Source organism: Pangasianodon hypophthalmus, chromosome 8 (genome assembly GCF_027358585.1).
Source record: "Pangasianodon hypophthalmus isolate fPanHyp1 chromosome 8, fPanHyp1.pri, whole genome shotgun sequence".
Lineage (NCBI taxonomy): Eukaryota > Metazoa > Chordata > Actinopteri > Siluriformes > Pangasiidae > Pangasianodon > Pangasianodon hypophthalmus.
In genome coordinates this window covers 24,895,527-24,922,705 of record NC_069717.1, presented here as the reverse complement: position 1 = coordinate 24,922,705, position 27,179 = coordinate 24,895,527, and the positions used below count along the sequence as shown (strand labels likewise).

Genomic DNA, 27,179 nt, shown 5'->3' with positions numbered 1-27,179 from the left:
TGGAAAATAACACTGAGCCACATCACATCACTCTGTTGTTGATTATAATCCTATAAAATCATGCCCCCAAGTGTTTTACAAGTTCAGCAGTAGCTTTAATACAGCAGGATGTGTGCTGCATGATGAGTTGTGTGAAGAACACAACTATTTTCTGTTCTGGCAGTCAGATGTCCTGGTGCGGACTTACTTTGAGCCTCTGTTTGGTCTCCTCTGAGATGCTGCCTTTGGGTGAGAGCAGTGTGGGAGTTGGAGGCGTGACTGTGATCTCTGGGGGGAATTTGGTGGCTGTGGAGGGGATGAGCAGCTTGGGCATGTTGGGAGGGATTCGGGAGCGGATCCGACTCGAATCGCTCTGCTTCGACTGATCAGCGCTTTCTGCACAGACAGAAAAATGACACTCATAATGTTGTTTACAGCCAAACACTGCATGTACATACAGTCCTTCAAATTCCTATGAAAATTGAATTAAAATTTTAATTACTTAAAATATTTAGCATTCAAATGCCCTGGAATTTTAATTAGCCACAGAGAAAACAAACAGCAGTAGCACTGTATTGTATTGTATTATTGTATTGTACAAAATACAAGGCAGAAACTGTTGGTTTTAAAATTGAATGGTTTCTTGTTACTACTATTTTGCTACACTTTACATTTCTTGGAATATGAACATTTAAATGTGGATTTTTTCTTTAAAACAAATAAATATGAGAATCTATACAGTATTTCAACAGTAAAATTCATGCATACAGACCCTAACACACACACACACACACACACAACGAGCTACCTGTATCTGTGTGTGTTGAGCAGGTAGCGGCTTCGTGACTGCTCCACTCCTGTGTGTTGTGACTCTGCGAAACTGTGGCCATCTTCATCTGCTGACACAAATGAGACTCCTGCTGTCTATACGCCAGACCTTCTGGAGCAGAGGCTTCTCTGTCTTTACACACACGCGCACACACACATGCACATTAATAAAAGAACACTAATAAATGAACACTGTCATTAATAAATACATCTTTGTCAATAATCATACATTGTCTCCCTCTGTTCCTGCTGAAAACTAACCAAAATTTTGCACTAAAACAGCAAAGAAATATTAAACTGCATTTAATATTCTAGTCACAGATGCAGCAGCTGTTCTGAGAATCTAATCTTTGGCTGACAGTTTAAAGTGTACAGTACGAATGCAGACTGGAATAAGATGACCACTAGGTGGTCAGTGGCTCCGTCCTCCTCATGGTGCACACGTGCCTGAGCATGTGAGAGTGGTGATGCTTTGGTTATGATAAAAAAAAAATAATAATAATAAAAGGGGAGCAAAAAATGGACAGATGGAAGGAAGTTCAAGACACTGAGGGAGATTCTGAGTCAAAAGTTTAAAAGTGCATTAAATTAACTACTTAACAAAAATTAAGAAACCATATTGTCTATTTACAGACATTTCTGATCTGACTGCAATTTGTCTACTGTATTGACACTAAACTGGGATCTCAGATCATTTTCTATATCTAGATATTATATCAATTCATGCCTTGGCTGAGCAATATGACATTATAATAGCACTATCTTGATAAATTACGGCACAATACACTTTTCTGAGAAAATCACAGATATGATTAGAACTTATAAAACACTACACAATGAAAGTGTTAATCATAGTAATCAGTAGCTGCTTGAATATTATGTAAGGAATAAAACACAAAGGGACGTTCTTCTATAGGAAAATAATCAAAGATGGGGTGGTGTGAGTCAGTCTGTCACAAAGCGGAGATACTGTTACCAATAAACCCAAAGTGGATTATTGTCCAATAACAGCACAACCCAAAGTGTTTTATCCCTCATGCAGTTCTTTTCTTATGAATTACTTTATTTCCTTTTAACGGTTAAATAATTTCTAACAGGTGCTGAATTAGAACAGCAAAGAAACCAAAAGTTGTTAAATATGACTAAATATTGTGTGTTGTGAGAAACTCAAGAATCGCAATGGCATATTGTGTAAATCACCCATCGTACATACAGCACGGTTTAAATACAATGATATGGTAATAGCAGCTGTAATTATTTGTGTTCCTGTCTGTTTCTGTCATGCTCACATCTCACATAAGCCTCACAAATGCGCACACATACACAGAAACCCCGTACTACGCAGTGTGCATCATGGATACTTACAAACGCCTAATGAAATATCCTACTCCTTTTCCATCTCTGTTTCCCTAGCAACTAAGCGTGGAGCTCAGAACCCCGCGGCCGGCTTCAGGGAGACTCTACTCACTCTCATACACACCTATTCACTATCCACATGTGTGTGTGTGTGTGTGTGTGTGTGTGTAAAACGGAAAGTGTGCAAGATGAGAGATGGTAATGTGGGACTACCGTGTCCCACACACACACACACACACACACACATCAGACGTGAGCAGATTATGGTAGTACTGCCCACTATGGGTCTCTGAGTCGGTGTTCATAAAAAAAATTTCAAAAACTGACCAAAAGTTGCATTAGTTGAACCCCCACAATATGTAGAAAATTATATCAGCTAAAAAAAAAAAAAAAGGGTGGAGCTAAGCAGTGTACTTGTCATTATACGTGTGAAATACATCATACTTTGAAAAGTGGCGTGTCATTTTACCTGTGTGGGGTAAGAACGCCATGCCTGCTATTGGCTGACTGGGTGTCGCCCGGGGCTGCGATTGGTCCTGCTGGCCTAGAGGCGGGCAATACATCTGCGTCGGTGTGCTGGGTGTATGAGAGTGCGAGTGTGTGTGAAGCGGCCGTGGTGGCTTGCTCAGCTTGGTCTCATGCTCCTGGGCAGGCAGAGGTTGCGTGTGTGTGTGGAGGCTTGGAGAGGGGACAGAAGCAGGGAAGAAGATGTCTCTGTGCTCTTTACTGAACTTAGGGGTGATGGGTGCATCACTGGAATTCTGGGAAAGCACAAGAAAAAATATGCTTTAATTATCTCCTTTATAAGCAATTAAAATGGATTTGCATCATCAGATAATTAAAACAGAGAGAGAGAGAGAGAGAGAGAGAGAGAGAGAGGAAACAGATCTGTGCCATGTTTCAGTGTGAAGACATTCACACAGCATACATTTGTATCATTAGTAAATCCAAATGGAAAATATGCAAATGAAACCTTTCATCCACAAAACCCAAATGAGTAACGCTGTTGAATTCTCAAATCTGATTGGTCATAATTTTAATATACACCTGTTGTTATAGAATGTTCTCATTCATACTGCACAATATGGTGGACACTCCACATAACAACAAAATTGTGAAGTTTTTTGTAAGAAGATCTTTATCTATTTGATCATTTTTGGAAGGAGTCTCCAGTGTCAGCACTGTAACAATCTGAGGTAAAGCTGTAACTTTAGGTTTTCTGACACAGGATGGAGAACTTTGTGGTTTCTCAGTAACAAGCTGCATTTCAGTCTTATTAACTTTAAGATACAGTGAGGGTACAACTGTTTATAGCTGCTATAACATAAATGTTAACAGGAACTATCTTGTTTGACAGATGTTCCACAACATTAAATGCAACTATAAACTGATGAAAAGTATAATGTGTTGTTTTTGAATAGTTAAAAAATTGTCCACACTGGTAAATTGCTGTGGTATTAGAGGAATAAAACACTTATAGATGCGCTGTTATTAGAAAATAATCAACTATGCGGTGGTAACAATAATTCCGCTGTGGCGTCAGACCACATCACACCACCCTGTTTGTTATTTTTTCCATAACAGCACACCTCCAAGTGTTATACCTTACAATTTTTAAACAATATTCTAAATCAACAGCACTTTTCCGAAGTTTAATAAAATTGCAGTTTGATTTCATTTGTTTTTAAATGAATGATATTTACATTAGAAAATGAACAACTGCCTGTAAGAAACACATTAATATGACTGGAATCAACTTATACTTATATTTTTGTAACTTATTTAATTAAAGTTACAAAAACAATAACTATAATGACTATATCTTTTCTGTCATTACATTATATAAAATAAAATAAAAAAAAAAAAAATAAAAAAAAAAACATGGGTGAGAAAACTCTCCCATGGATTTTAAGAGCAGATTACTCTCTTTCACAAAAAATAAAGAAATAAAGGTTAACTGGTGTAGAAACATGTGTAAACAAGTACAGATCATAAAAATAAACGTACAGTCAGAAGTAACCTATTGAAGCTTTTATTTCAGAGAGCCTGTTGAAGTAAACAACTTCTCAAAGGAGATGACAGACTGCCTATGCTGTCAAAATACCCTGCTGAAGCATATATAAGTTTTCACTAAAAGCACCGGATCAGCGTTCGCCGCGAGGCCTACCTGTGCGCTTTTCCTTCATCAAGTCCTGCCACAATGCCTCAACAAACAACACGCAGACGAATCAGTACCAGGGCCCTGAGGCTGTGTGTGTGTGTGTGTGTGCGTGTGTGGGGAACAGGGAGAATGTGTGTCTTTAGAGGACCACAAACAAGCCCGACAACAACAGGACCGGTCGTTGCCACGGCAACCGAGGCGGAATTCAGCCAATAGCTGATCAAACGACCACGCACTTGATTTTTTTTTTTCTCACTCTTTTTTCCTCCCCCTATCCGACTTTCACGCTCTGGCTAGAGAACAGAAGCACGAGCTTTGGTGAAAACCACTATGGGAGTGTTGGAACAACTTAAACACTCATCACTGGTTCAAATATTATTATTAATCTAAAAGTCACAACTGAAATTAGAAGCAGCCTTGTTGTAGATTTACACTCAGAGTTAGTAAATTTTTTGGAGGAAGTCACAAGGCATTAGAGAGACCAAAAGCGAACACAACAGCTGAGCTCATGTTTAGCCACTAGAGGGCCTGGTGGTTAAACTCAGATACTGGAGAAAGTGATTTATAGGAACCTAGATTTAAAATGAGGCTAAATCTCTAAAACTTTACAGAAGACACGTTGCATTAGACGTATATGATTCGGTTCAAGGTACGGAGATAAATGTGGAGCAATGCAACACATCTGCTGTGCCAGCCTGTTACTATGGCGACAGTAAAGGTAGAAGCATCATGGCTGTGTTTTCATGCTTACATAATCATTACCAGGTCAGAAACTCGACAATGATGTAATGTACTAATACTCATGTACGTAGGCGAATTGATATGATTCAATGTCTCGTATAAACAAAACGTCTCTAAAGGACAACAAAGAACGGCAAATAGGAGCCCACAACACGCAGTGCCTGTTCAGAGGATAAATTCAATATATTCCCTGCAGTACAAGCACCATATACTACACACCTTTGTTAACAGTTTATTTAAAGGGAGGCTACACATTCCTATGAGTTGCATTAGAAAAAAAAATGCCGAAGGATTTATGTAAAATATGTCAAACTCGCAAAGCAACAGAGTTTTTTTTATTTAGTATGCGCCTTGTGCAGGAAGAACAGAAGATACAAGCCTTAGTCTGTTCAAGACTGCTGTATCTATAATTTTTTTATCTATATCTTGGGAAATTATTATTTCGCTGTTATTAACACATTCATAAAGCATCTGTCATCTTACCTATGGGAAGTATCTACTTTATACAGGAACATGAAACCGGATGTACTTTTGTAGCCCAAAAACTAAAATGGTAGTTTTTTTTTTTTTTTTTTTGCATTTTTAACACTCTGATGAAGTGCTATGTATCTTCAACAACTTCATTTAATTAAGCATCAAAAATCTATCTTGCAAAATAAAAATAAAAAATTAACCATAAAGCTTGAATAATCTACCCACAGCTATGATTGAGGCTTTAAAGTCATTTCTAACTTCCATGTAAAGACAAAGTCACTCCCTAAAACCTCATTGCTTTATAAAAGGCTTGTGACATGAAGGCTTAACGCATCCTTCAAATAATGCCATTGCTGTTGATGTTTTTTCAATAAGGAGATGTTTATTTGGCATTTTTGGAAGGAGTCTCCAGTTTCGGCACTTTGTAACAGTCAGAGGTGAAGCTGTAACCAAGTTATCTGATACAGGAAAGGAGGAGTTGGTTTCTTGCTAACTTGTTTTGTGGCTGGGGAATAAGTGGAATAAAACCATAATTTCAGGTCATATGTCAATACACATCAACATGTGGACTCAAATAACGATTCTCAAGCCAATCTTCTTGAGCACTTCAGATACAGAGAGAGTACACACAGGAGTGAATTTTCAGCCTTATCTGTTCTTTAAAACCTTTAAAACCTACAAACACCCCCCCAACCAACTCTCTCCATTTCCCCCTCACAAATCTCTCCTAAACGTGCATACCAACGCATCCATGACCACATTAAGCTTAACAGTGACAAACACACTAAACAAAGCCTCCCCTGCTCTAAGCGGCCTCAGTAGGCCAACTCCCACTACAAACATCACCGTACCTGAGAGAGGCAGAAGTCCTTCGCCTTCAGCGCAGCCCAGAGAGAAAACTAGCGACTAACAGAAATAGGACGGATCGTGAGATAGTCATTAGACCCCCAGCAATTATGGAGATGAGGATTTAAAAAGGCTTAAAAGCTGCTGATGTCGGCTGACACGATTATTATGTCTATTGTACCGGAAAAAAATCAGGCGTTTTAATTATATCGTCGTAATGTGAAGAACAAAGTTTCTTTTCACCACTCCTGTTTTTGAGAAAACAGGAAGTGGAATTTCATTGATTTACATTTATTCCTTAGACTGATGTTTTCATCTACTTCCAACTTCAACAACTTCCACATAAGACAGGATAGACTTGAGCTGCTGAGGATTAAAGACCCTGCTCAAGCACCCAGCAGTGGCAGTTTGGTGGTGCTGGTAATTGAACCCACAACCTTCTGATCATTAGCCCAAAGCATTAAGAACTGAGACGATGTATTAAAAAGGGATATTCTGAAACAACTGATATAATGAATTGAAGAATATATTCTGTATTCTGCGTCGTCACTGAGAACTCTTTTTCCGATGAGCACACACCCACTCAATTCTCTCTTTCAGTCAAACCACCTCCAAGCCCACGCTTCCCACCGGCAGCCACACTTCCTGTTAAACTTCCTTCTCCATACATAGAAGTAAAGAAAGGCAAAAAGCACCTGTTGTGACAGTCAAGAGGTAATGACCTGAATACAGCAATCCCAAACACTATTTAACAGCTATTTACAGTTTACAAACATTTACCGATGAGCAACATTTTACATTTAATTCATAATACACACAGAAGTGGTACAGTTTGGGACCAATCAAAATGCAGACATTTTCACACCATGGTGAGACACTTGCACTGTACATGCGTCTCCACTAAAACAGACAAGCAGAAACATGGGAGAGCCACATCGCTAGCATGAGGTAGATCTTCTGTCTGTTTTCTACACAGAGTTCTAGACAGAGATAGAGCTGAACACAAGGGCTGACATTAACGTGAGGCAGTGAGTAAGAGAGAGGTACAGAGACATCCTGGGAGCTGCTTTAACTGGCTGCTGCATGCTAATGAAGCATTAATGAAAGCACAGGACTGAGGGCAGGAAAAGAGAAAGAGTAAGAGAATGAAAGAAAGAAACAAGGGCAGAGATACTGAAGGAGCTCGAATGACAGGAAATAAAGGATGAGAGAGAGGGGAGAGATGAGAAAATAAGGAGAGGAAAAGAGAAGATGGAAGACAGACAGAAAAACAGACAGAAGGAAAGAGACGAAGAAAGGCAGAGGAAGAAAAAGACAGAAAGAAAGTAAGTCAGACAGAAAGAAAGGCAGATAGAAAGAAAGAGATAGAAGGAAAGAAATAAAGAAAATCAGACAGAAAAACAGAGATAGACCAAAGGAAAGACAGAAATAAACAGACAGACAGAAAGATAGGCATGCATTAAGACAGAGACCAAAGGAAAGATAGACAAAAGGAAATGCGGTTAGAAAGACAGACAGACATATAGTCAGACAAAAACAAAAGGAAAGAGACAGAAAGACAGAGACAGACCAAAGGAAGGAAAGAAAGAAAGAAAGAAAGACAGGCAGACCAAAGGAAGGACAGACAGGAAGAAAGATAGAAAGACTTATAGAAAAAAAGACAGACATTGACATATAGAAATAGTTATGGAAAGAAAGAAAGAAAGATAGGCAGACAAAGACAGGCAGAGAAAAGACAGAAATACAGAGAAACAGACAGACAGAAAGAAATTAACATAGACAGAGAGAAAGAAACAGACAGACAGAAACAGACAGACAAGGGATGTGTGATTGCTTGTGTATGTGAGTGATGTGCCTATAGACGGGGCGTTAGTCTGGAACAGAGGGAGGGAAATCAGCTCGCTATGAGGACACACAGGACTGTTTAGGGGAAAAAGTGTCTCAGAGGAATTCAGTGAAGGAGGAGCAGCTCAGCTCACTGAGTCGAGGGTTTCCACTGCACAGAGGAACGAACACACACACACACACACACACACACACACACACACACACAGAGCGGGATATTTCCTGCCAAATTTGAATGTGCGTGTGTTACCTGTCTTTGTGCTGATGTTGCCATCTGAACCTGGCAAAACTTCACAGCCTGGTCCAACGCCACGTCCTCATCCACCTGCAGAGAAACACAAACGGTCGAGTCTGTGAGGCAACCGGTGTTTAAAATACAACCAGGACACTTCAGAGCTTCAAACTCAACCCACTTGTAATACATTTTGAAATAACTGATCATTAACTGTGGGCTGGATTATAGTTATTCCTTGCATTTATTTTCCTTTTATTTCTGTATTGATATACGTCTTCTAATATTTCACTAATAAAACTTGCTCCTAATCTGTCTGAGTGCTGTATTTATTAACAAACTCAAAGAATTAATTGCCTAACATGGCTATAGCGAAATGGTACATTTTTCTAAAATCCATTCGGGAAGCAAGAAACAGTGTGATTCAGTCTGGTGAAAAAAAAAAAAGCTCCCGGTAATCAACTGATGAAGGCTTGTAGTTGGGGGACACTTACTCTAATGAAGGACTGCAATCAATTCAATAAGACATGAAGTGACCATTTTAACCCAAATAGGCCAGGCTGACAGCATTTCATGAGAAACCATGGTTTTACAGCTCATGGGCTGAGTATACAGAGTTATGACTATGTACCGTGATCAAATAGTTACAGTGTTAAGGATATGCTTTATTGGTATTAATTATGGTTGTTGTCTAAATTATTACACAGTCATAGCACAAAACATTCATACTGTTGCATTAAAATATATGATCTTGCAGTTGGGCTGGCATAACCAAGTACATCATTAACATGAAACATAAAAAAAATATATATCCCTTGGATTTTCTCCAATTCTCTGACACATAGGCCAAATAAGTTTTGGAGCATGTTGACCTAATAAGACCTCTTATTGGAGCTCATGTGTCCATGGTAACAGAGAGGGGGGGGCATGACTGGGCGTCCCTAGTGTCTGTTTTATGTCAGCTACTGGGAGCGTGCTGCTCTCTCCTTTAACGGTGTGTGGGAGGAAGAGAGCGAACGAGAAGAGAGAGAATAGACAAAACGAATGCAAACATGTTGGCGCACGTCCCTGCGCTCTCAGTAGCACTCCGGCTATAATGGGCCTAATGCCTCTGACTAAGCTAAAAAGGCTAATAGGCGAAATACTGAGGGAGAGATAGCAGTGTTCGCTAAAACACAGGGCTGCCAATGATCCAAAACGGAACGCTCTTTTTAACCACTTTATTTATTTTTCCAGACAAGAGAATCTCTTGATACTTTGGCCAGTAAGTGTTACCGTATTGTGGGTAATGCAGGTTGACTGAGATGTTGTAGGGACTCCTATTCTGATAAGCGCCTGAAACAAACTTCTGAAGAAACTGCACCATGTGACTGACTATAAATGACAGTGTGATGAAGAATTTGGCCCTCATCACAAACATTCACCCATTTTTCATGTGATTAAAAATATTGTAACTTGTGACTGTCAGGTGTTTCTTGTTGCCCAGGTATGCCCTGTTCGGTTGATTAATCACCCTAACAAGGCAAACAATTTATTTAATCACTCTAACAAGGCAAATCATCAATCTAACAGGTTTAATTTGTTCAATTACTCTAACAAGGCAAACCATCAATCTAACAGGGTACACCTGGGCAACAAGAAACACCTGGCAGTCACGTTACAATATTTTTGATCACTTGAAATGAAAGCTGAGAGTCTACTCTTGGGTTGAGCCCTGATTTCACCTGTGAAGACTGCATTTGTTGTTAAATATTCTAAACCAACATGAAGACCAGAGAGCTGCCAATGGAAGAACAGCAAACCATTTTGTAGCTGAGAAAAGAGGGAAAATTCATCAGAGCCATTGCACAAGCATTAGGCATTGCCAACACAACAATTTGGAATGTCCTGAAAGAAAAAAAAAAAGAAACCACTGGACTACTAAAAACCAGACAATGAACAGGTCAGCCAAGGAAAACAACATCAGTTGATTACAGAAACATTGTGAGAGCTGTGAAGAAAACCCCCAAAACAACAGTCAGTCACATCACCAACAACCTCCACATGGCAGGGGTGAAGGTATCACAATCCAACGTTCAAATAAGACGTCAAGAGCAGAAATATAGAGGCCATACCACAAGATGCAAACCACTCATCAGCAATAGGAATCAGAAGGCCAGATTGGAATTTGCAAAGAAATACAGAAATGAGCCACAAAAGTTCTGGAACCAAGATTAACCTCTACCAAAGCGATGGAAAGGCCAAAGTGTGGAAAAAGAAAGGATCTGCTCATGATTTCAAACCATACAAACTGATTGGTCAAGCACAGTGGAGGTAGTGTCAAGGCTTGGGCTTGCATCTCTACTTTTGGAATGGGCTCATTAACGTTTACTGATGATGTAACTCCTGATGGTAGCAGCAGAATGAATTCAGAAGTCTACAGAAACATTCTGTCTGCCAATTTACAGAGAAATGCATCCAATCTTATTGGGAGGAACTTCATCAGGCAGCAAGACAATGATCCAAAACACACAACAAAGGACTTCATGAGGGGAAAAAAGTGGAAGGTTTCAGACTGGCTAAGTCAATCACCAGACCTTAACCCAACAGAGCATGCATTTCACCTCCTGAAGAGAAGACTGAAGGGAGAAACCCCCTGAAACAAACAACAACAACTGAAAGAAGCTGCAGTACAAGTTGGTCTCCAGCTTGACGCAGTTATTGCAAGGAATATGCCACCAAATATTAAGTGTTTTTTACTTTAAGACTATGTGTTCCTATACTTTTGCTCACCTAAAAATTGGGTGGTCTGCCACCAAAGTTCTAAGTTGTTTAACACATCTAGATGAAAATATCAGGAAATTAACGCTGAAATTATGATTGATCGTCTCATATTCATCTTTTAATCTCAAACTCAAACATCTTCAGTGTATAACAAAACAAAAGAAATGGCCTTGCTGTTCCAGTATTTTCAGAGGAGACTGTATGTAGTATGTAATAGTTGACATCAATACTGCACTCCTGACCACTCCCACACACATATTCCTAAACCTACACATCATATGAAGCGTATGTGTACAGGAGTGGACAAATCGAATTCGTCAGCCAGCCCACTGGGCAAATGAAAACTCCAAGGTCTACCCAGTCTCATGTTTTGGTTGCCTAGAAACTGACAAGACGAAAGGTATTTGCTGGCATAATGTAATGATGTATGGCAAGCTAGTTAGCTAGTTAAGTGCATTAAAACAGATTAAGGGAAACAAACAAGTAGATGATTGTTATCCTCCTCTGACAAAATTATTGTTGCAGCACTCCCATGTTTGAGTCCTCCACAACAAGTCAGCAAGTCATTGACCAACGTTGTAGCTATGATCTTATAGCATTTTTAGTTAGTTATAGAAATATAAACGGTGTGTGCTGGAATTTATTTTGCTCAGGTTTGTTAGGGTTTCCACATACCTGCATCTTCCTGATTCTGAAAAGACAATCATTGTCTGTGTAACCTCATTAATCCATCTAGTAAAAAGTGTTCTGGTGTTGGCCAGATCATGCCTCAGACAATGTGCGTAGTGGGGTGGAATTCGATACAGTTACTATAGTTACAGCATCGAGGTTTGTCACACCACTGTGACAAACCACTTACACACCAAATGAAAACATTTGCAAAAGTCAATAAGGAGCAGGGTTTTTCTTTCTCTGGTTTTTGAACCTACTTGTGAACATATTTGGTGGGGCAACTACAAATAACAAACTAATAGCCCAGACACATAACAGGCTAGTACTGGGTTACTGGGCTACTGATTTGTCACTCCTGCCGACAATTTCTCATGCCTAGAATTGGCTAGTGTCAGTGGAGAAAGCAAGGCCATCATTCTCAGCCAGACAGCAGGAATCTCTTAGACTCCAGTCTAGAGAAAGCTGTGGCAACACTGTGTTTCACTGTGCAATCTCCCAAACATTGGGTGAACTCTGGATGCATGTTGATTTACAGTTCCATAAATGTCAGATAGAAAGGAACATAGAGAACAGGGAAGTAGCTCCTCAGAGTACATTCAATTACACTACAGTGTGTGTGAGCATCAAAAACATGCTATCTCAGAGGATGTGTGTTAAGTTACCCTCCCAGAATTGTAGCTATCTTGTGGTGGTGAAATTGTAAGTTGTTGTTTAGACTAATACCATTCTCACACCATCTGTGTGACTGACATGTAGCAGGTTTTGAAACACCACAAGCTCAGAACTTGCTCTTTCACAGCAACAGACATCATCTCAATACCAGCTAATACTATAATACACATACTGACTCATTTATGAAGTGATATGATGTGGGGAACTTTTCATGGAGAATCACCACCTGCAAAGGCCAACCACATGATACACAGAACATCATGCAGTCTGTTCCCTACTCCGCATAACAGAAAGACAACAGCAGCAGACATAATTACACTGTCCAGGGGGGAAATGAGAGGTGATTCAGTGCGATGGAGGTAGAGGCTGATAATGGACCAGTAGAATATTGTACTGTTTGTGCATGTACACGTGTGTGTGTGTGTGTGTGTGTGTGTGTGTGTGTGTGTCTGTTAGAGGATAAGCCATTATCCTCTCAACGTAATGATATAACCTTAATGGAAACTTAAGCAGTTTGTTTTTCTCTTAGTATAATTGAAAAGGCTGAGTTTGCATGTTGGGCAAAAGCATTATCAGGCTTATACTTCATTACTCTTTAAAAGGATTAGTAAATAAATACAGATCAATAGGATTCCACAGAATAGTTAAACAGTCAAAATAATGAAGACACTATTTCGTGTTTACATATTACACAGGCATCAAATATCAATAGGAACACCATCTCCACAGTGAAGCATGGTGGTGGGGGCATCAAGTTGAGAGTTACTCTTGGACACTTGGTTGCTCCTCTGACTGGTGTCACTGAATTTTTATTGGACAGCTTCCTCTAGGCAGAGTTGTGGTTGCTTCATATTCTTTCTATATTTTAACGGATTTAATTGCACTCCACAGGATGTTCAAAGTCTGGGACATTTTATAACCAAACCCTGACTGATACTTTCCAGAAATCTGACCTGGCTTCTTGGTCTTCATGTCGTTTTTTTAAGAATGCTCTCTTCCAGAAACAGTTGTATTGAGGTCATGTGACACATCAAATGCACACTGGTGGACTCCATTTAAATAATTACATGACTTCTGATGGCAAACTGGCTACACCAGAACTTAATAACTTTGGGGTTTCCCACCAACAGGGTTGAATATTTATGCAAGCACAACTTTTTTTAATTGTTTTTTTTTTAAACTAGGTTTATTGTTTGTAAATAATTTCACAAACTATATTGATTTATCCTCACACTTCAATATAATGGGCCACGTTGTGTAGTTTCCTGACATACAATTCCAACAAAGTCCATGTCAGTTCCAGGTTGTAACACTACAAAATGTGGAACAGGTCAAGGGGGGAATATCTAGGCAAGTCCCTGTGTATATGTAAAACCAATTACACATCCCAATTTCAACAGCAATACTGGCTAACAAGGTGTTTTGAGCTTTTTTCTTTTTTTAAACATGTCATGTCAATCTATATATAGCAATGGCAAAGACATCACCTTATGTGGCCTATCGGATGCTGCAGGGCTTTTTTGGATCTCCCCTGAAACATTTAGTGCTTTCATGTTGAGTCATCAGACAGAGGGTCGAGGATTTCCCCATCATTACACCATTATAGAGATGCACTGTCAACATTTCATGCTGACAGCAAGAACACTGCAAGTCATAGTGGAAAATACAGAAATACAGGAGCTGGAAAGCTTTTAACAAAAGCAGAGAATCACAGTAGGATTTCACTGTGTGAAAATTTATATATTCAAAGATAATTTTAATGCTTTGGATTGATTAAGTCTACTGAGACATGTGCTTCCTCAATGTTTGGGCCAAAGGACAACTGGGTGGTCTGAATAATTATCTGTCATTTATGGCAATTTATTTTCACCTTTTTTTAAATTAAGCATCATCAAATTGTGATTTTACAATTTTCAACAGGTATGTACTGGAGTGGCTTTTCCTGTGGCTGAATTTCATACGGTGTTGGTGCGCTGTGCAGATTCACCATTATTATACCCTATGTAGTGAGCGTAGAGTAATGACTAGGAGGTCTTTTGGGATTAAACATATGTTAAAGGAGCTTAGTCCTGCATGAAGAATGAATTGAAGAGGGAGCATTTTTACAGTGCCCCTGGGTCCCATAAGAAGCTAATTATCAGCTACAAGGAAACATTCCTGATAAATAAAATTAATCTGAAATCCTAAAGGTCATGATAAAATTCTGACATTGCTTCATCGTTATACACTTTGCTTAAAATGGTGACAGTTTTTAGTCACTTTTGTGATATGAAAACATAGTGTAGTGCGACTGCTGATTTTCATTCTGTTTGTAGCAGCATAAAATAATGCGCTCTTGAATATTCCAATGTATTCAAATTAAGTAAAATAGAATACAAATGAGTTTTTTAAATAAAAAAAAAAAAACATGAAAAAACATAGTATTTGCTACTCACCTGCTTGATTAGCATGTACGTCTCTGACATGATCTTCTCAATGCGCCCCAGATCATAGGTCATGACCTTTTGCCCCTGCTGCCACACTCTGTATGCATCCAGTAAGAGCGTCTTGCCCGACTCAACATCCTCCAGCAGCTTTCTCTTCCTGTTTGGCCGTGCTGTGGTCATAGTGTGGGGTCCTCTGTGGGCCGTGCTTGCTTGAACCTGCATCAGCTGCTGTTTGGAACTAATGCTCAACTCCTCCAGAGACAGCTCTGGAGTCCGGGCGCTTTCCAGGCGTCTCTCTGCCCCCTCTGCTGCAAATCTGGGGGTTCCTTGCTCATGTGAAACACTGTCCGTGGTTGATTGTGGGTGACCTGGTTTCGGAGTACCTGTCCATGTTCCAGGTTCGAGCTCCATAGGCTCCACCAGGGTGGAGTTACCTTCTCTGGGCTGAGAAGTTGCTGATGTGCCTTGGTTCTGATTTCCTGGTTCTAGAGTGGGTTGAGAGAGAGGAGCCAGAGGCTGGCAGGGGCCTGAAGTTGTGATATCAAAGCCTGGTGTGGAGGATGAGTCTGGAAGGCATGGTTTAGCGGGTTGAGAGGATTTCGCGTCCTCTGTGGCAGGAGGCCGGCTGGACACGTCAGCTGTGGTCATTTCACCCATTGAGGAAGTGGAAGGCTTAGGAGAAGGATCAGACACCTGTGTGAGAGAATGAATGAATAAATGCAAGAGAAAAGAGAGATTCTGACAAGCTAATTGTCAGGGCTAAACCTTGCTGAACCTCGCTGAACCCTGCTTCCTGTGGCGCATGAGTCACGGCGCATAACTCATAATCAGAACGCACAATAACAGCAGCATGAAGAGCATTCCATGTGAGCTAAGAGACTAATGAAAAGATAAAGAAGAGCAGAATTGCTGTCATACCGCAGTGAGTTTATCCAGATTGTCCTCCAGCACTTTCACAGTGAAGAAAAAGGCGCGCTTAGCCAAGACCTGCCGGTCCACATCCCGCAAATATTTCCTAAAAACACCCAGAAAGACAGATGAAAGAATTCAGACACAAGCATGTACAGCTGCAAGAGCTTTACCAGTACAACACATTGCTACAAGTAGTAGAAGATAATCACTTTATAAATAACACCTTTCATCACTGCCCGTTTACAAAATAAATATGAAGTAACACTCATGAGATAAAGGCTGATCTTACTTTCCCTGATCAGGGGTTCTCTGGAGCATGAGGGAAATCTTGAGCAGCGTGTCGTGATCCCTTAACTGAGACAGAACATCCAGCAACAGCACGATGGATCTGTTCATATGAGATGCAAAACTACCGGGGCGATCGATTTCATCTACTGGGATACGCCAGATGCCCTGGAAAGAGTGAAAACGAGAAGGTGTTAGCAATAAAGAAAGAAAGAAAGAAAAGAAAAAAACAAAACACTTTATGCGATCAATTATACACCAGAAAAATCCACGTTTTTAAACAAAGTAAGACATCACCAGTCACTGAAAACATGAGATTATTAGGACGTCAGAAAACAGAACGCAGTGTAAAATGGAAGAGTGGGAGAGACAAAAGAAAAGAATAAGAGATGAGAGGTAGAAGAGAAGAGCGTAGGCATAATATTATTGTTGTAAGGCCATCTGTTCTGAGGTTGGACAGAATGAGCTTTTGATGTGTTGGGCTCGGGCCATGCAGAGAGAGAAAAAGTGCCAGCAATCTGCCCACATGTTTTTTTTTTTTTTCCATCTCCCTCCTACAATCCATCCTCTTGCCGTAGTTCTCTGTACTCTGCTACCTCAAGTCATTCCTCATTTCTTAGTGTTTCCCTCTCTGCCTTCACTTTACACTGTGATGCATCAATATCCACAATATCGATGAAGGTGCCTCGAGCTTGGACCCCTGGACGTCCCTGATCTGGACAGTATTTCTTGGTTTGGTTTTGGGTGAAAATGGGCAGCACTTTGCTCCATTAGCAGGCAGGAGGGATCTGGTGTTCCAGCTCAGTGAAAACTTGTAGAAATCATCATTAGAGTGTTAACTCTGTCTACAATCTACACTCAGCAGGCTTTCACTGAGCTGAAACTCCAGATCCCTCCTGCCTGCTAATGGAGCAAAGCGCTGCCCATTTTCACCCAAAACCAAAGCTAGAAGCTCTCTCCAGATCAGGGACGCCCAGGGGTCCAAGCACGGGGCACCTTCATCGATATTATTATATTTATTACAATTTTTTAAAAATAGTAATTAGCCTGATCATTTGAATTTAATAAAATCCAAGCCTCAATATCTCCAAAACAATAACTCAACCTACAAAATGTCAATCCTGAATCTATTTGTTAATAAAATCTAATCTACTTGTTAATTTGAAAAAAAAAAAGAAGTTATATAAACAAGAATTTTAGGAATAAAAACTCTGACGACTAAAAATAGACAAAATATTACTGTACACATTTAAATAATGGGACTAATATTTGAACAGTTGGTTTGTGTATACTGGTTTAAAATAATGTTAAGAACAGTGGGGTCCCTGGCTGCAAAAAGTTTGCAAACCCCTGATCTAATGGCCTTTTATTTATTTATTCATTCATTCTTTTTAAAGATTTTTGTTTGCGAAGAGCATTTGTGAGATATTGGGAATTAAAAGAATGTGCATGCTTGTGTGTTTGTGACCAATAACATTTGAATTTGAAAATTTTAGCTTCAGTTAAGCTTTCACTTCAATAAGGTTATCAAAACGCTGAGATATTTAGATTCTTTCTACATGTATAGATTTTGATTTTACAAGTTTATCTGGCTGTTTTAGTATCAATTGATATGTAGTAGATAAGCTCTTCTGGCATAACTCATTCCTTAAATCTTTTTTAGGCAACTAATTTCATCATGATCGAATTTTAACATTTATTCCTATATATTATTCTGGAAGCTACAGGCTGAACTGAAATGTTTCTCCTTTGGTGCATCTCAAATAAAAGTAAAGTTTTACTAGAGTTTTAACATCCTCCAAAAGTCAAAAGGGAGAAAACTGCATTTAAAGATTTCATTCCAGTGCCACTAAAACCTCTACATCTATACCCCAATCTTCTCATGGAAAAACAATATTAGTGACAAAGAATTCTACATTTACAATGAGAAATGAGTTCTTGCTTTGATTATCAGCATCATCCACATCACTCTCTCAGGGAAAAGTCAATTGTGGCATTTAAACACAGGCTTCATTGTCCTCTCTTCACTCCACTCATCTCTGTTCAAGCCAACATCAGTGGAAAATAAAATAATCACAGATTCGTTCACTCCTGAGTTCTGTTGGCCAAATTTCTTTTCAGCAGGTCACTTATACATTTTAAAAATGTTGTCCACTGGTTAGAAAGTAACCTAAATAAAATCGTTTCCACATCGTTTTGGCAAATGTATTGATGTTTTCTTAAAGTAAATGTGTCAGTTTTGCTCAAAATCCGATTTTTCATCTTTTTGACTGTTTTCTACAGTTGCAGACGACAAATATATTCCACTCAATCATTTTAAAATATTTGTATTTTCATATAAATGTAAGAAAGGCACTATATAAATTAAATTTGCATTAAACTTAGAAGGACATTCATATTAAAATATTCGAACAATTAGAACAAAAAACTAATAATAACAATTCAACTACACCTATATCTGAATAATTTAAAGTACCTGTCAAGTTTGCTGTTAAAATTTTTAAATATTAGTCAACGAAAACAATATAGATTATGTGCCAGATAGAACCGTATTACACTACGGGCATGTCATATGCAAAGTACATGGGCTTGTTCCATAGCGTTTGCATTTTTCCATTGGCACACGTTTGGACATTTTGGATAACAGATACTGGCAGTACGAGTCGTGCACACACTCACACGGAGCATGTGCTGGAAGCAGTTTATCAGCTAATCACACTACCACAATATGATAGACATCATAAAGAGGTCAGGGTAACTCCTCACAATCTCGCATGGGGAAACAGTCAGAGAGAGGCAGAGTGATTAGGGAAGAAAAGGGGGAAGGAAAAAGTGGAGTTTCCCCATCAGCCATGCTAATGAACAGATGACTAGGAGTGGGAGGGGGTTTATGGTTAAACAGGAAGCTTTTGAGAAGTAATTACTGGCCCTCATATGCCTGACACCCGCTCCGTTTACTGTGTTTACTCTGTACTCTAAATAAAGATACTGGGACAAAATGTGCATCTGTATATCCAGATGAATGAAGTCAGAAGAGAGGACTGATCAAAACAGAGAGAGAGATGCAGAGAGACAGAGACAGACACAGAGAGATGGAGACAAAGAGAGAGAGAGAGAGAGAGAGAGAGAGAGAGAGAGAGAGAGAGAGAGAGATACTGGGGGAGAGACACGAGAGAGGCAAAGAGAGGGACACAGTGAGAGACAGATAGAGAAGAAGAGAAAGAAGGAAACAGACAGAGATAGAAAAAAGTAAAAATAGAAAGAGAGAGACACAGAGCAGGAAACACTGAGAGGGAGCTAGAGACAAGAAAGAGGCAGAAAGGGACAGAGACACATAGAGAGAAACACATACAGAGAGGAAGATAGAGAGGCAGAGAGAAAAACACAGAGAGAGACATGGAGAGAGCGAGACAAACATGGAGAAGCAAAGAGACACAGAGAGAGACGGACATGGAGAGGCAGAGAGACACAGAGGGAGAGATACAGAAAGAGACACAGAGAGACAGACATGGATACAGAGAGAGACACAAAGAGACAAAGAGGGATACACTGAGAGAGACAAACAGAAACAGAGAGGGACTTATAAAGAGTGACAGACACAGAGACACAGAGAGACAGAAAGAGTCAGAGAGAGAGAGAGAGAGAGAGAGAGAGAGAGAGAGAAGTACAGAGACAAACAAACAGACAGACAGCTAGACAGAAGGGGGATGTACTAACAGAAAAGCAGATGTAATTCTACCAGCTGTGACTGAGTCTCTGCCACGTCCCGCGTCAACTGTGGTGCTATGGTCCAAATCGGTCACGCACACGCACACACATGCGCACACACGCGCACACACGCGCACACACACGCACACACGCGCGCACACACGCACACGCGCGCACACACACTCACACGCACGCACACACGCACACGCACACACGCACACACACACACACACGCACACACACACGCACACACACGCACACACACGCGCACACGCACACGCGCGCACGCACACGCACACGCGCGCACGCACACACACGCACGCACACGCACGCACACACGCACACGCACACACGCGCACGCACACGCACACACACGCGCGCACACTCACACGCACGCGCACACGCGCACACACGCGCACACGCACACGCACACACACGCACACACACACACGCACACACACATCTCTGTTGCTTTCTGAAACTACAGTCTATTCATTCTGTTAATTCAATTTTTTTCATTTTTACTGTTGCTGGCAGTCAAATCTACATATGCATCACAGAAATGTCTTCAAGTAGCGTGATATTTTTTTTCATCATATCGCCCACCCTTACTTCAGACTCCCCAAAAACATTTATGTGTTGAGAAATTCATGTGTATGCGACTAACGGGGAGCATTGAAACATTCTCTAAATACGTGCATAAAGCTCTTCCTGTACAATCCCAGAGATGACTATATGGTTGTAGGATATCACAGATGAAAGTCAAAGCAGCCAGCACTGGGTTATGTGTTATATGGGACAGAGGCACAGAAAGTTAGCCAGTTATATAATGCTTTATATAACTATCTGGTGCAAAACGTGTGATGACCCAGTTATGGGTTATTTAGGAACTCTGTTTGGAATTAATTTTTAGGCTAAGAATCATTTAGTTGCACGGTAAAAGCAGTGAAACAATGATCTCAATCTGTTTCTGAAGCGATACACCAGATTTTTTTAAAAAAGAAAAATGGCACCTGCTGTAGGTTACTGAAATCCTGGACCAAGAATAAAATGTGTGGCCTTCTCTCTTGGGGTCACTGCATTCAGAAAGGGGTTCTCAAACTTTTTTGTAGCTGGTTATGCTTCACTGACCTCTGGGAGTGCCTGTACCACACACTGGTTTAATCAATACACTGGTTTAATCAATACAAGTTAATTTATTGTGACTGAAGATTGTAAATAAACTTATAGCCACAACAGTCGGTTTAAAACGTCCATTTATAGGCATGTTACATATCACATGGTATGGTGAGGATGGTATGGTTCTTGTTGAGATTCCTAGTTCAGGATGTCAGCAGAATGTTGAGGGAAAAAAAGGAAAAGAGAAAAAGAAAAACCTCAGCGTGGCCAGCAAGCGTCTTGTACATACACAGAGTGAAAGACTGTGACTGTAATTGGATTAAACGTTTCTTCATCCTTTATAAAATGTATCAAAATTTTATTCAGACTGACCACAACCTGTACCTTTTATTCCGATTTAAGTGTGAACTTTAGGTTTTTTGTTCTGATTGAGCTCTCAGCAGATCTACCAACCCTGAAGAGGAATCCTGTGCAGTACCACTGGGGGCGGGTTGGAGAACACTTTACATTTTCAATATAATCCTTTCACAAAACACTTGCCTAAGGCAGAAATTGGAATTTGTGTACATACAGGATTTTACAGTAACCTCCAGGTGGTTGGGGGGGAAAGCTGCTACTCTCTGTTTGTGTGCGTATGTCAACTTTTCTAGTGTCTACATCTTAACTGAAACAAACGAGCAGCAGCTTTTTCCCCTCAAGCTTTTTATGGCTACTGTAAAAACCCCTTATATGTGCACACTTACGTAGCTCCTACCGCTATGGTCTTAACAGAGCTGTTTGTGTTTAGTCTCGTATCAGTGACCCCCCCCCCCCCAGATATTAAACACTTCCTGAGTTGCAAAATGGACTCTCCTCTTATACTTTGTGATTATTGTTTTATTTTGTTTTCAAATTGTTGCTGGAACTTTGGTTTGCCCCAAACTGAAATAAGAGCCAGCTCTACTCCAGTGCCTCTTCGACCGCTTGGATGAAATGCTGTGAATGGAGCGTGATTACATGACCACGTGACGGAAACATCTAGGTTCATAGAAAATACAACCCGCTACAAACAATTTTATTGCTGTCGCAATGCGAGACTAATCCAATCCGGATAGGGTTCTTAATTTTTTTCAGTCAATTATTGTGGCCTTTCTTCTCTTTTGGCCAAAAAAAACTCCAGTTTTTGGCCATTTTTAGTGGAATAGTTAACTGATGTTAGCTATATGTTTGTCTAATGTTAGCTAAGTCACGCATGCTTTAAAAGATTTTATTTCATATTAATGAACTCAAAACAATCTCCATTGAACGAGGAAAAATGGAGTCAAGACACAAGTGCATAAAAGCACTGGTAAGTCTGTAACAGATGATTAAAGGATATATGTAAGTGTAGCTATTGATCAGTATGTGTTTTTGTTCCCACCATCTTCCACATTCCCAGCAGTTTTCAAAATAAGGTTACACCCAAGTTTAAAAAAAAAAAAAAGAAAAAAAAAAACAACCTGGTCTTTCCTGAAAATCAGCATTGCTACACTCAGGTCTCACCAGCACCTTTTGAGTCGGGTTATCACCTTTCCAACTGAAGACGTTTACAGCCCGGGATTTCCTGCAGATGTTTTTCTATGAAAAGTATTCAGAGTCCCCGGAAACGCGAACTTTTCCAAGGTCCTTCCTTTTCAGGTGTTCGTACTCCTACAGAGTAATGTGAGGTGCTTGTGTATTCTACATTAGAAGACTTCCTCTGTGTTCCACAATCACAGGTTTTCAAATCAAATCACTCAAAAGCGATCACTCATTAGATCTGTTCTTAAGAATTTTTATTTTCAATGCTGTCAGTAATTAGTTGTTGAAGCTCAGCTCTTTACAATCTTGCTACTATAGCTGGCTGGTCTAAAAAACAAAACAAAACAAAACAAAACAAACAAACAAACACAAAAAACCCACAAAACTACAAACTAAAAAAATCCAGAATGGAAAAAGAATGAGCTACATTTTGTTGCTTCAACAAAAATTCTCTATTACTTATATATATATATATATATATATATATATATATATATATATATATATATATATATATATATATATATATATATATATAATAAATAAAGCAACTTAGCAACTAGCCAGCCTCTGAATATACATTAGCTGACAATTTATGGTTGAAAAAATGTTCCTCATTTAAATTGCAGTTACACCTTAAATAGGTCAGTGTTTTTTTTGGGTTTATTTTGCTATATGCCCAATATTTAATTATGTTTTAAAGCTTTGGCTAGCTGTTGATTTTCAAAACACAGTTAATCAAGTTGAAGCTTCATATCATTCTTTTAATTAGTTGGATTTGTCATTTTTTAAATTTATAATAAATTTTATTTGTATTTTGTCCAATTTTGTACTGGCATTAAAACTGGTTCCTAATCAACAGATTAAGTGATTATTAAAATAGCAATCAGTTACAGTTATGAACTGAAAAAAAGAACCGTACTGAGGTTTTGCAGACACTGTACACAGCAATTCGGAAAAAAAGACAACAGTTTCCAACCGCACTAAAAAGGTAACCGTAGCGACAAGCTTTCACAGCTGCACAACTTGGTTAGGGTTGCCAGATCCACAGCATCACCACATCCTCTGCATGTGCCACCAAGCTGTCAGAACTGCATATAAAGGTTCACACTGAACAGAAGCCCCTAAGGGTTGACTGGGGTTCGGGCTCTGCGTTTAGGGGGCTGCTGACATCACTTACGTGCGTTTGGCCCGAGCAGCACTAGCTCTATTATTCCGTTAAGCAAGCATACTGCTCTGGTAGGAGATGAAGCCTGGAACAAGTGGGCTGTTTCGAAACTCTTTTTTGATATCAAAGTTCTTGAGGTCTGACCAAAACATGTTTAAAAAAAAAAAAAAAGAAAGAAAGAAAAAAGAAAAGCGGCGATGGGACAAAATGAGCCGTGATGTTTTGATGAGTTTGTGGTGATGTGTGTGAATTTGTTGACCTAATCTCACTTGGATTCTCCCACTCAGTCTCCTCCTGTGGGATTCCTGACTTCTCTTGCACTTAAGAAAATGTTGCATGATGAGGCAAACAAGGATTTATAGCAGCATCCTGCCATCGCTTGCAACAGCAACTGAGACACATTCTGAGTGCTAAACTGCTGACTGACCAAGCTAGCTATTCCACTGCCTTGGCTTATTTGCACATTTTACATTGTGGGAAAATGTCTGAATTTTAGAGTTATGCTGTTCATAGATCCATGCTTAGGTTCTGAGTATTCATTACTTCGTCCATTATTCTTCACTAAGAATGACACTCTATCCTTCTTTATCCACAGAGACAGACTCCAGCTCTCCCTCAGGGGACCCCCAGACTCTCCCAAGCCAGTAGTAAGACACAATCGCTCAAGAGGGTCAGGGATCTTCCACAGGGTCTCTGTCCAGTGGGATGTGCTTGATAGAGCTCTAAAGTAAGCCAACCAGAGGGCATCCTTGTAAAGTGCCCAACCCACTTAAATTGCCTCCTCTGGATTTGGAGGAGCAGCAGCTCTACTCTGAGGCTTTCCTGGAGTGCCAAGCCCAGTAACCCTGCTGTGGGACCTCATTTCCACCGTCTATATTCACAACCTTATTCCTCCAATCAGCATCTGTTTAGTTAACATGTAGTCACTAGAATTTGCTTGTGGGAAAATACAAAAGTTTATTTTCTTTCTTTTTACCCTAGTTAAAAGATTATGTACAGCAATGAATTTGAAATAAAGTGTGCATGTAATAAATAAAATAACTAAAAGAGACGAGTGGCAGCTCGTTATAGGCCTGTTTTTCTTTTACTTTTCCTCTTTCGGAAAAATGTAATTTTGACCATCTTTGGCTGCATGTTTAATTTTATAGTTATGTAGTCTGATGTTAGCTATATAATATTTGTCTAACGTTAGCTAGGTTGAGCATACACTGATTTTATTTCATATTAATGAAGTCAAAATGTTCTCCATCTACCTTGACAGAAGGTGAGGGGGCCGCATCTTACAAGTGAGAAAATCAAGACGAGAGGTGACTAATGAGAAATTGGGGGAAGGGGGCGGGGCTTCCAGGGAGTCAGTTAATATCAGACACCTGTAAAACTGTCAATCATTCCAGATTTATGTCAATTGGCTCATCTGCCATTTTTATTGAAGAGAAAAAGAAGACTGCCCTTCTGGAGAATTCTTAAGTGACAACTCCCAGTAGTAGTAGTAGTAGTAGCATACACCGAAGTTAAAATACGGAGGTCCTATGCAAAATGCGGAAAGGTTATGATTACGTCCAGTGTAGATGAACTAGATGGGACTGATGGCGCTGTCCTCTTGCTGAGAAAAAAAGATTTCTCCCCACTAAATTGCCCAAGTGTTTCCAAAAAAAAAAAAAAAAAACATCAGTTGTGTCTGTCTCTAATGTGATCGATAGCTAGTGACAGAAAAACCATTACGCTCTTAAGAGCAGAGCAGAGAAGACTCTCCTACCTCCCTGACTTCGCCAAGTAAGCTGGGCCTGCCAGGAATAATAAACCCCTCATTACAAATACGCTCTGTAAACTCATGGTCACTGAGGAAGTTACAGCTCAAGAGAGAACATTTTAGCAGAATACTTTGTTAACAGTCTATGAGCTGAAGTAGAAAGTGATGTTCTTGATAAAGTGTGAATGTGGAATGAAACCTTTGACACATTTTTCTATACTTGACAGAGGTATAGAAAGAGTTCAGAGCGAGGAAGCGACAGATTGAGAGGACTAACAGTGTGCTCTTAAGCGAAGCCCTTAACATTCAATTGCTCAGCTCTCCATGTCAATACACTCTGGATATAAGTATCTGTCATGTAAATAAATGTAGAATGTAAAACTCTATTAGAGTATTTTATGCAATATTATGGAGCAGTGGAAATAATTGAGATAATTTGCGAAAGGTGCAGCTCTTCAACAGCACAAGAGTTTAATTCCACAATAAAAAAAAAAAAAAAAAAAAAAAAAAAAAAATCAGGAATGCAAATGAGAGAACGGAGTGAGAGAAAAAGGGAGAGGAGGGAGGGGGGCACAGAGAAGGGAGAAGGTTCCCGGCTTTTCTGACTCATGCGGTTTTGGACTCCTTCGCTCCATTTGTGGTCATTACAGCTTCCTTCGCCTTGATGAGATGCAGAGGAGCGCAAGTGAGGAGCGCTATAGAACTATCCTCACGCTTCGTGAGAAACACAACACAGCACTGACATACACAAACTGCTCCCCCCTCATTTCCTCCACTCACACATTCTTTACTTAAATCATGGAGTCCCTCTCCTTCTTTTCCTCACTTAATCTCTCCCTCTCTCTCTTTCTGTAACTCCTTCCCTGGGGTAATCCAACATCCAGAGGTAAAGCATGAAGAATTCCTTTCATGCAAATGGACCTCCACTTCTTCACAGCAAAAACAAACCATGGAGTTCAAATGAAACACAGCAAAACTCACCATCACCGAGGAGAGGCTACTCTGCTCTCGATCCTGTTTGTGAAGGCTCTGTGATTCTTTCAAATCCTTTTTCTGAAAGCTTCCAAGCATCCACTCTGCACAGCAGACTTAAGGCAACGGGCTGCACGCGTGCAAAAGCAACAGAAGAATCGGTGAACGTGTGCGCCTCAAACAGACACGCGCACTGTCGCCTCTAAGCTGCGCTGCCATCGCAAAACAAAACGCCCACGCACACACTCTCTCTCTGATCCCTGCCTTCTTTTGCTTTTACCTCGCTCTCTCACTACTCCCCCTCCTCCTACTTTCTTTCTCTCCCTCTCTGTACACAAGCTGTGAGCCGGCCCCCTTTGAAAGTAGTAGCCAATCAAAGAGTAGGATCGATTCTCCAGTCCAGCACTGTCCGTTCACACACACGCCACGCACTGAGATGGAGAGAATCAGCAACAGGCTGCAGGAGAGGAAGAGTGTATGAGAGCAAGAATGTAAACTCGTTTCCTCTTTCTCTCCTCTTATCTTGTGGTTCCACCCTGGTAACCGTGCACACACACGCACACACACGCACACACACGGTTTCCCCATGTCCTGTTTTTAAACAGGAAAAACCTTGCTGAGATCAGTAAACAGAAGGAGTGTTTATTTTCTAAAATCAAGCAACTCCACAAAGTGCAACGTTAAAGGAAAACCTTGGTGTTTACCTGGCAAAGCTGTTAGGTATCATTACC

The 27,179-nt window shown here is 40.1% G+C and overlaps 1 protein-coding gene across 9 annotated transcripts in view; it reads right to left on the bottom strand.

The window, feature by feature from the left end:
* cabin1 (calcineurin binding protein 1) overlaps positions 1–27,179 on the bottom strand; it is a 59,981-nt gene that overhangs the window by 2,567 nt on the left and 30,235 nt on the right. For 8 of the 9 annotated variants that reach the window (XM_034306686.2, XM_034306687.2, XM_053235935.1 and 5 more), the window contains 7 exons: positions 16,197–16,360; positions 15,914–16,010; positions 15,005–15,688; positions 8,481–8,555; positions 2,633–2,924; positions 788–940; positions 188–375 (listed from right to left, as the gene is read on the bottom strand). In XM_034306686.2, coding sequence (XP_034162577.2) covers positions 188–375; positions 788–940; positions 2,633–2,924; positions 8,481–8,555; positions 15,005–15,688; positions 15,914–16,010; positions 16,197–16,360 — 1,653 coding nt within the window. Of the gene's footprint in view, positions 1–187; positions 376–787; positions 941–2,632; positions 2,925–8,480; positions 8,556–14,056; positions 14,214–15,004; positions 15,689–15,913; positions 16,011–16,196; positions 16,361–27,179 lie in introns of those variants that run through there. The other variant, XR_008302153.1, reaches the window with a different exon arrangement.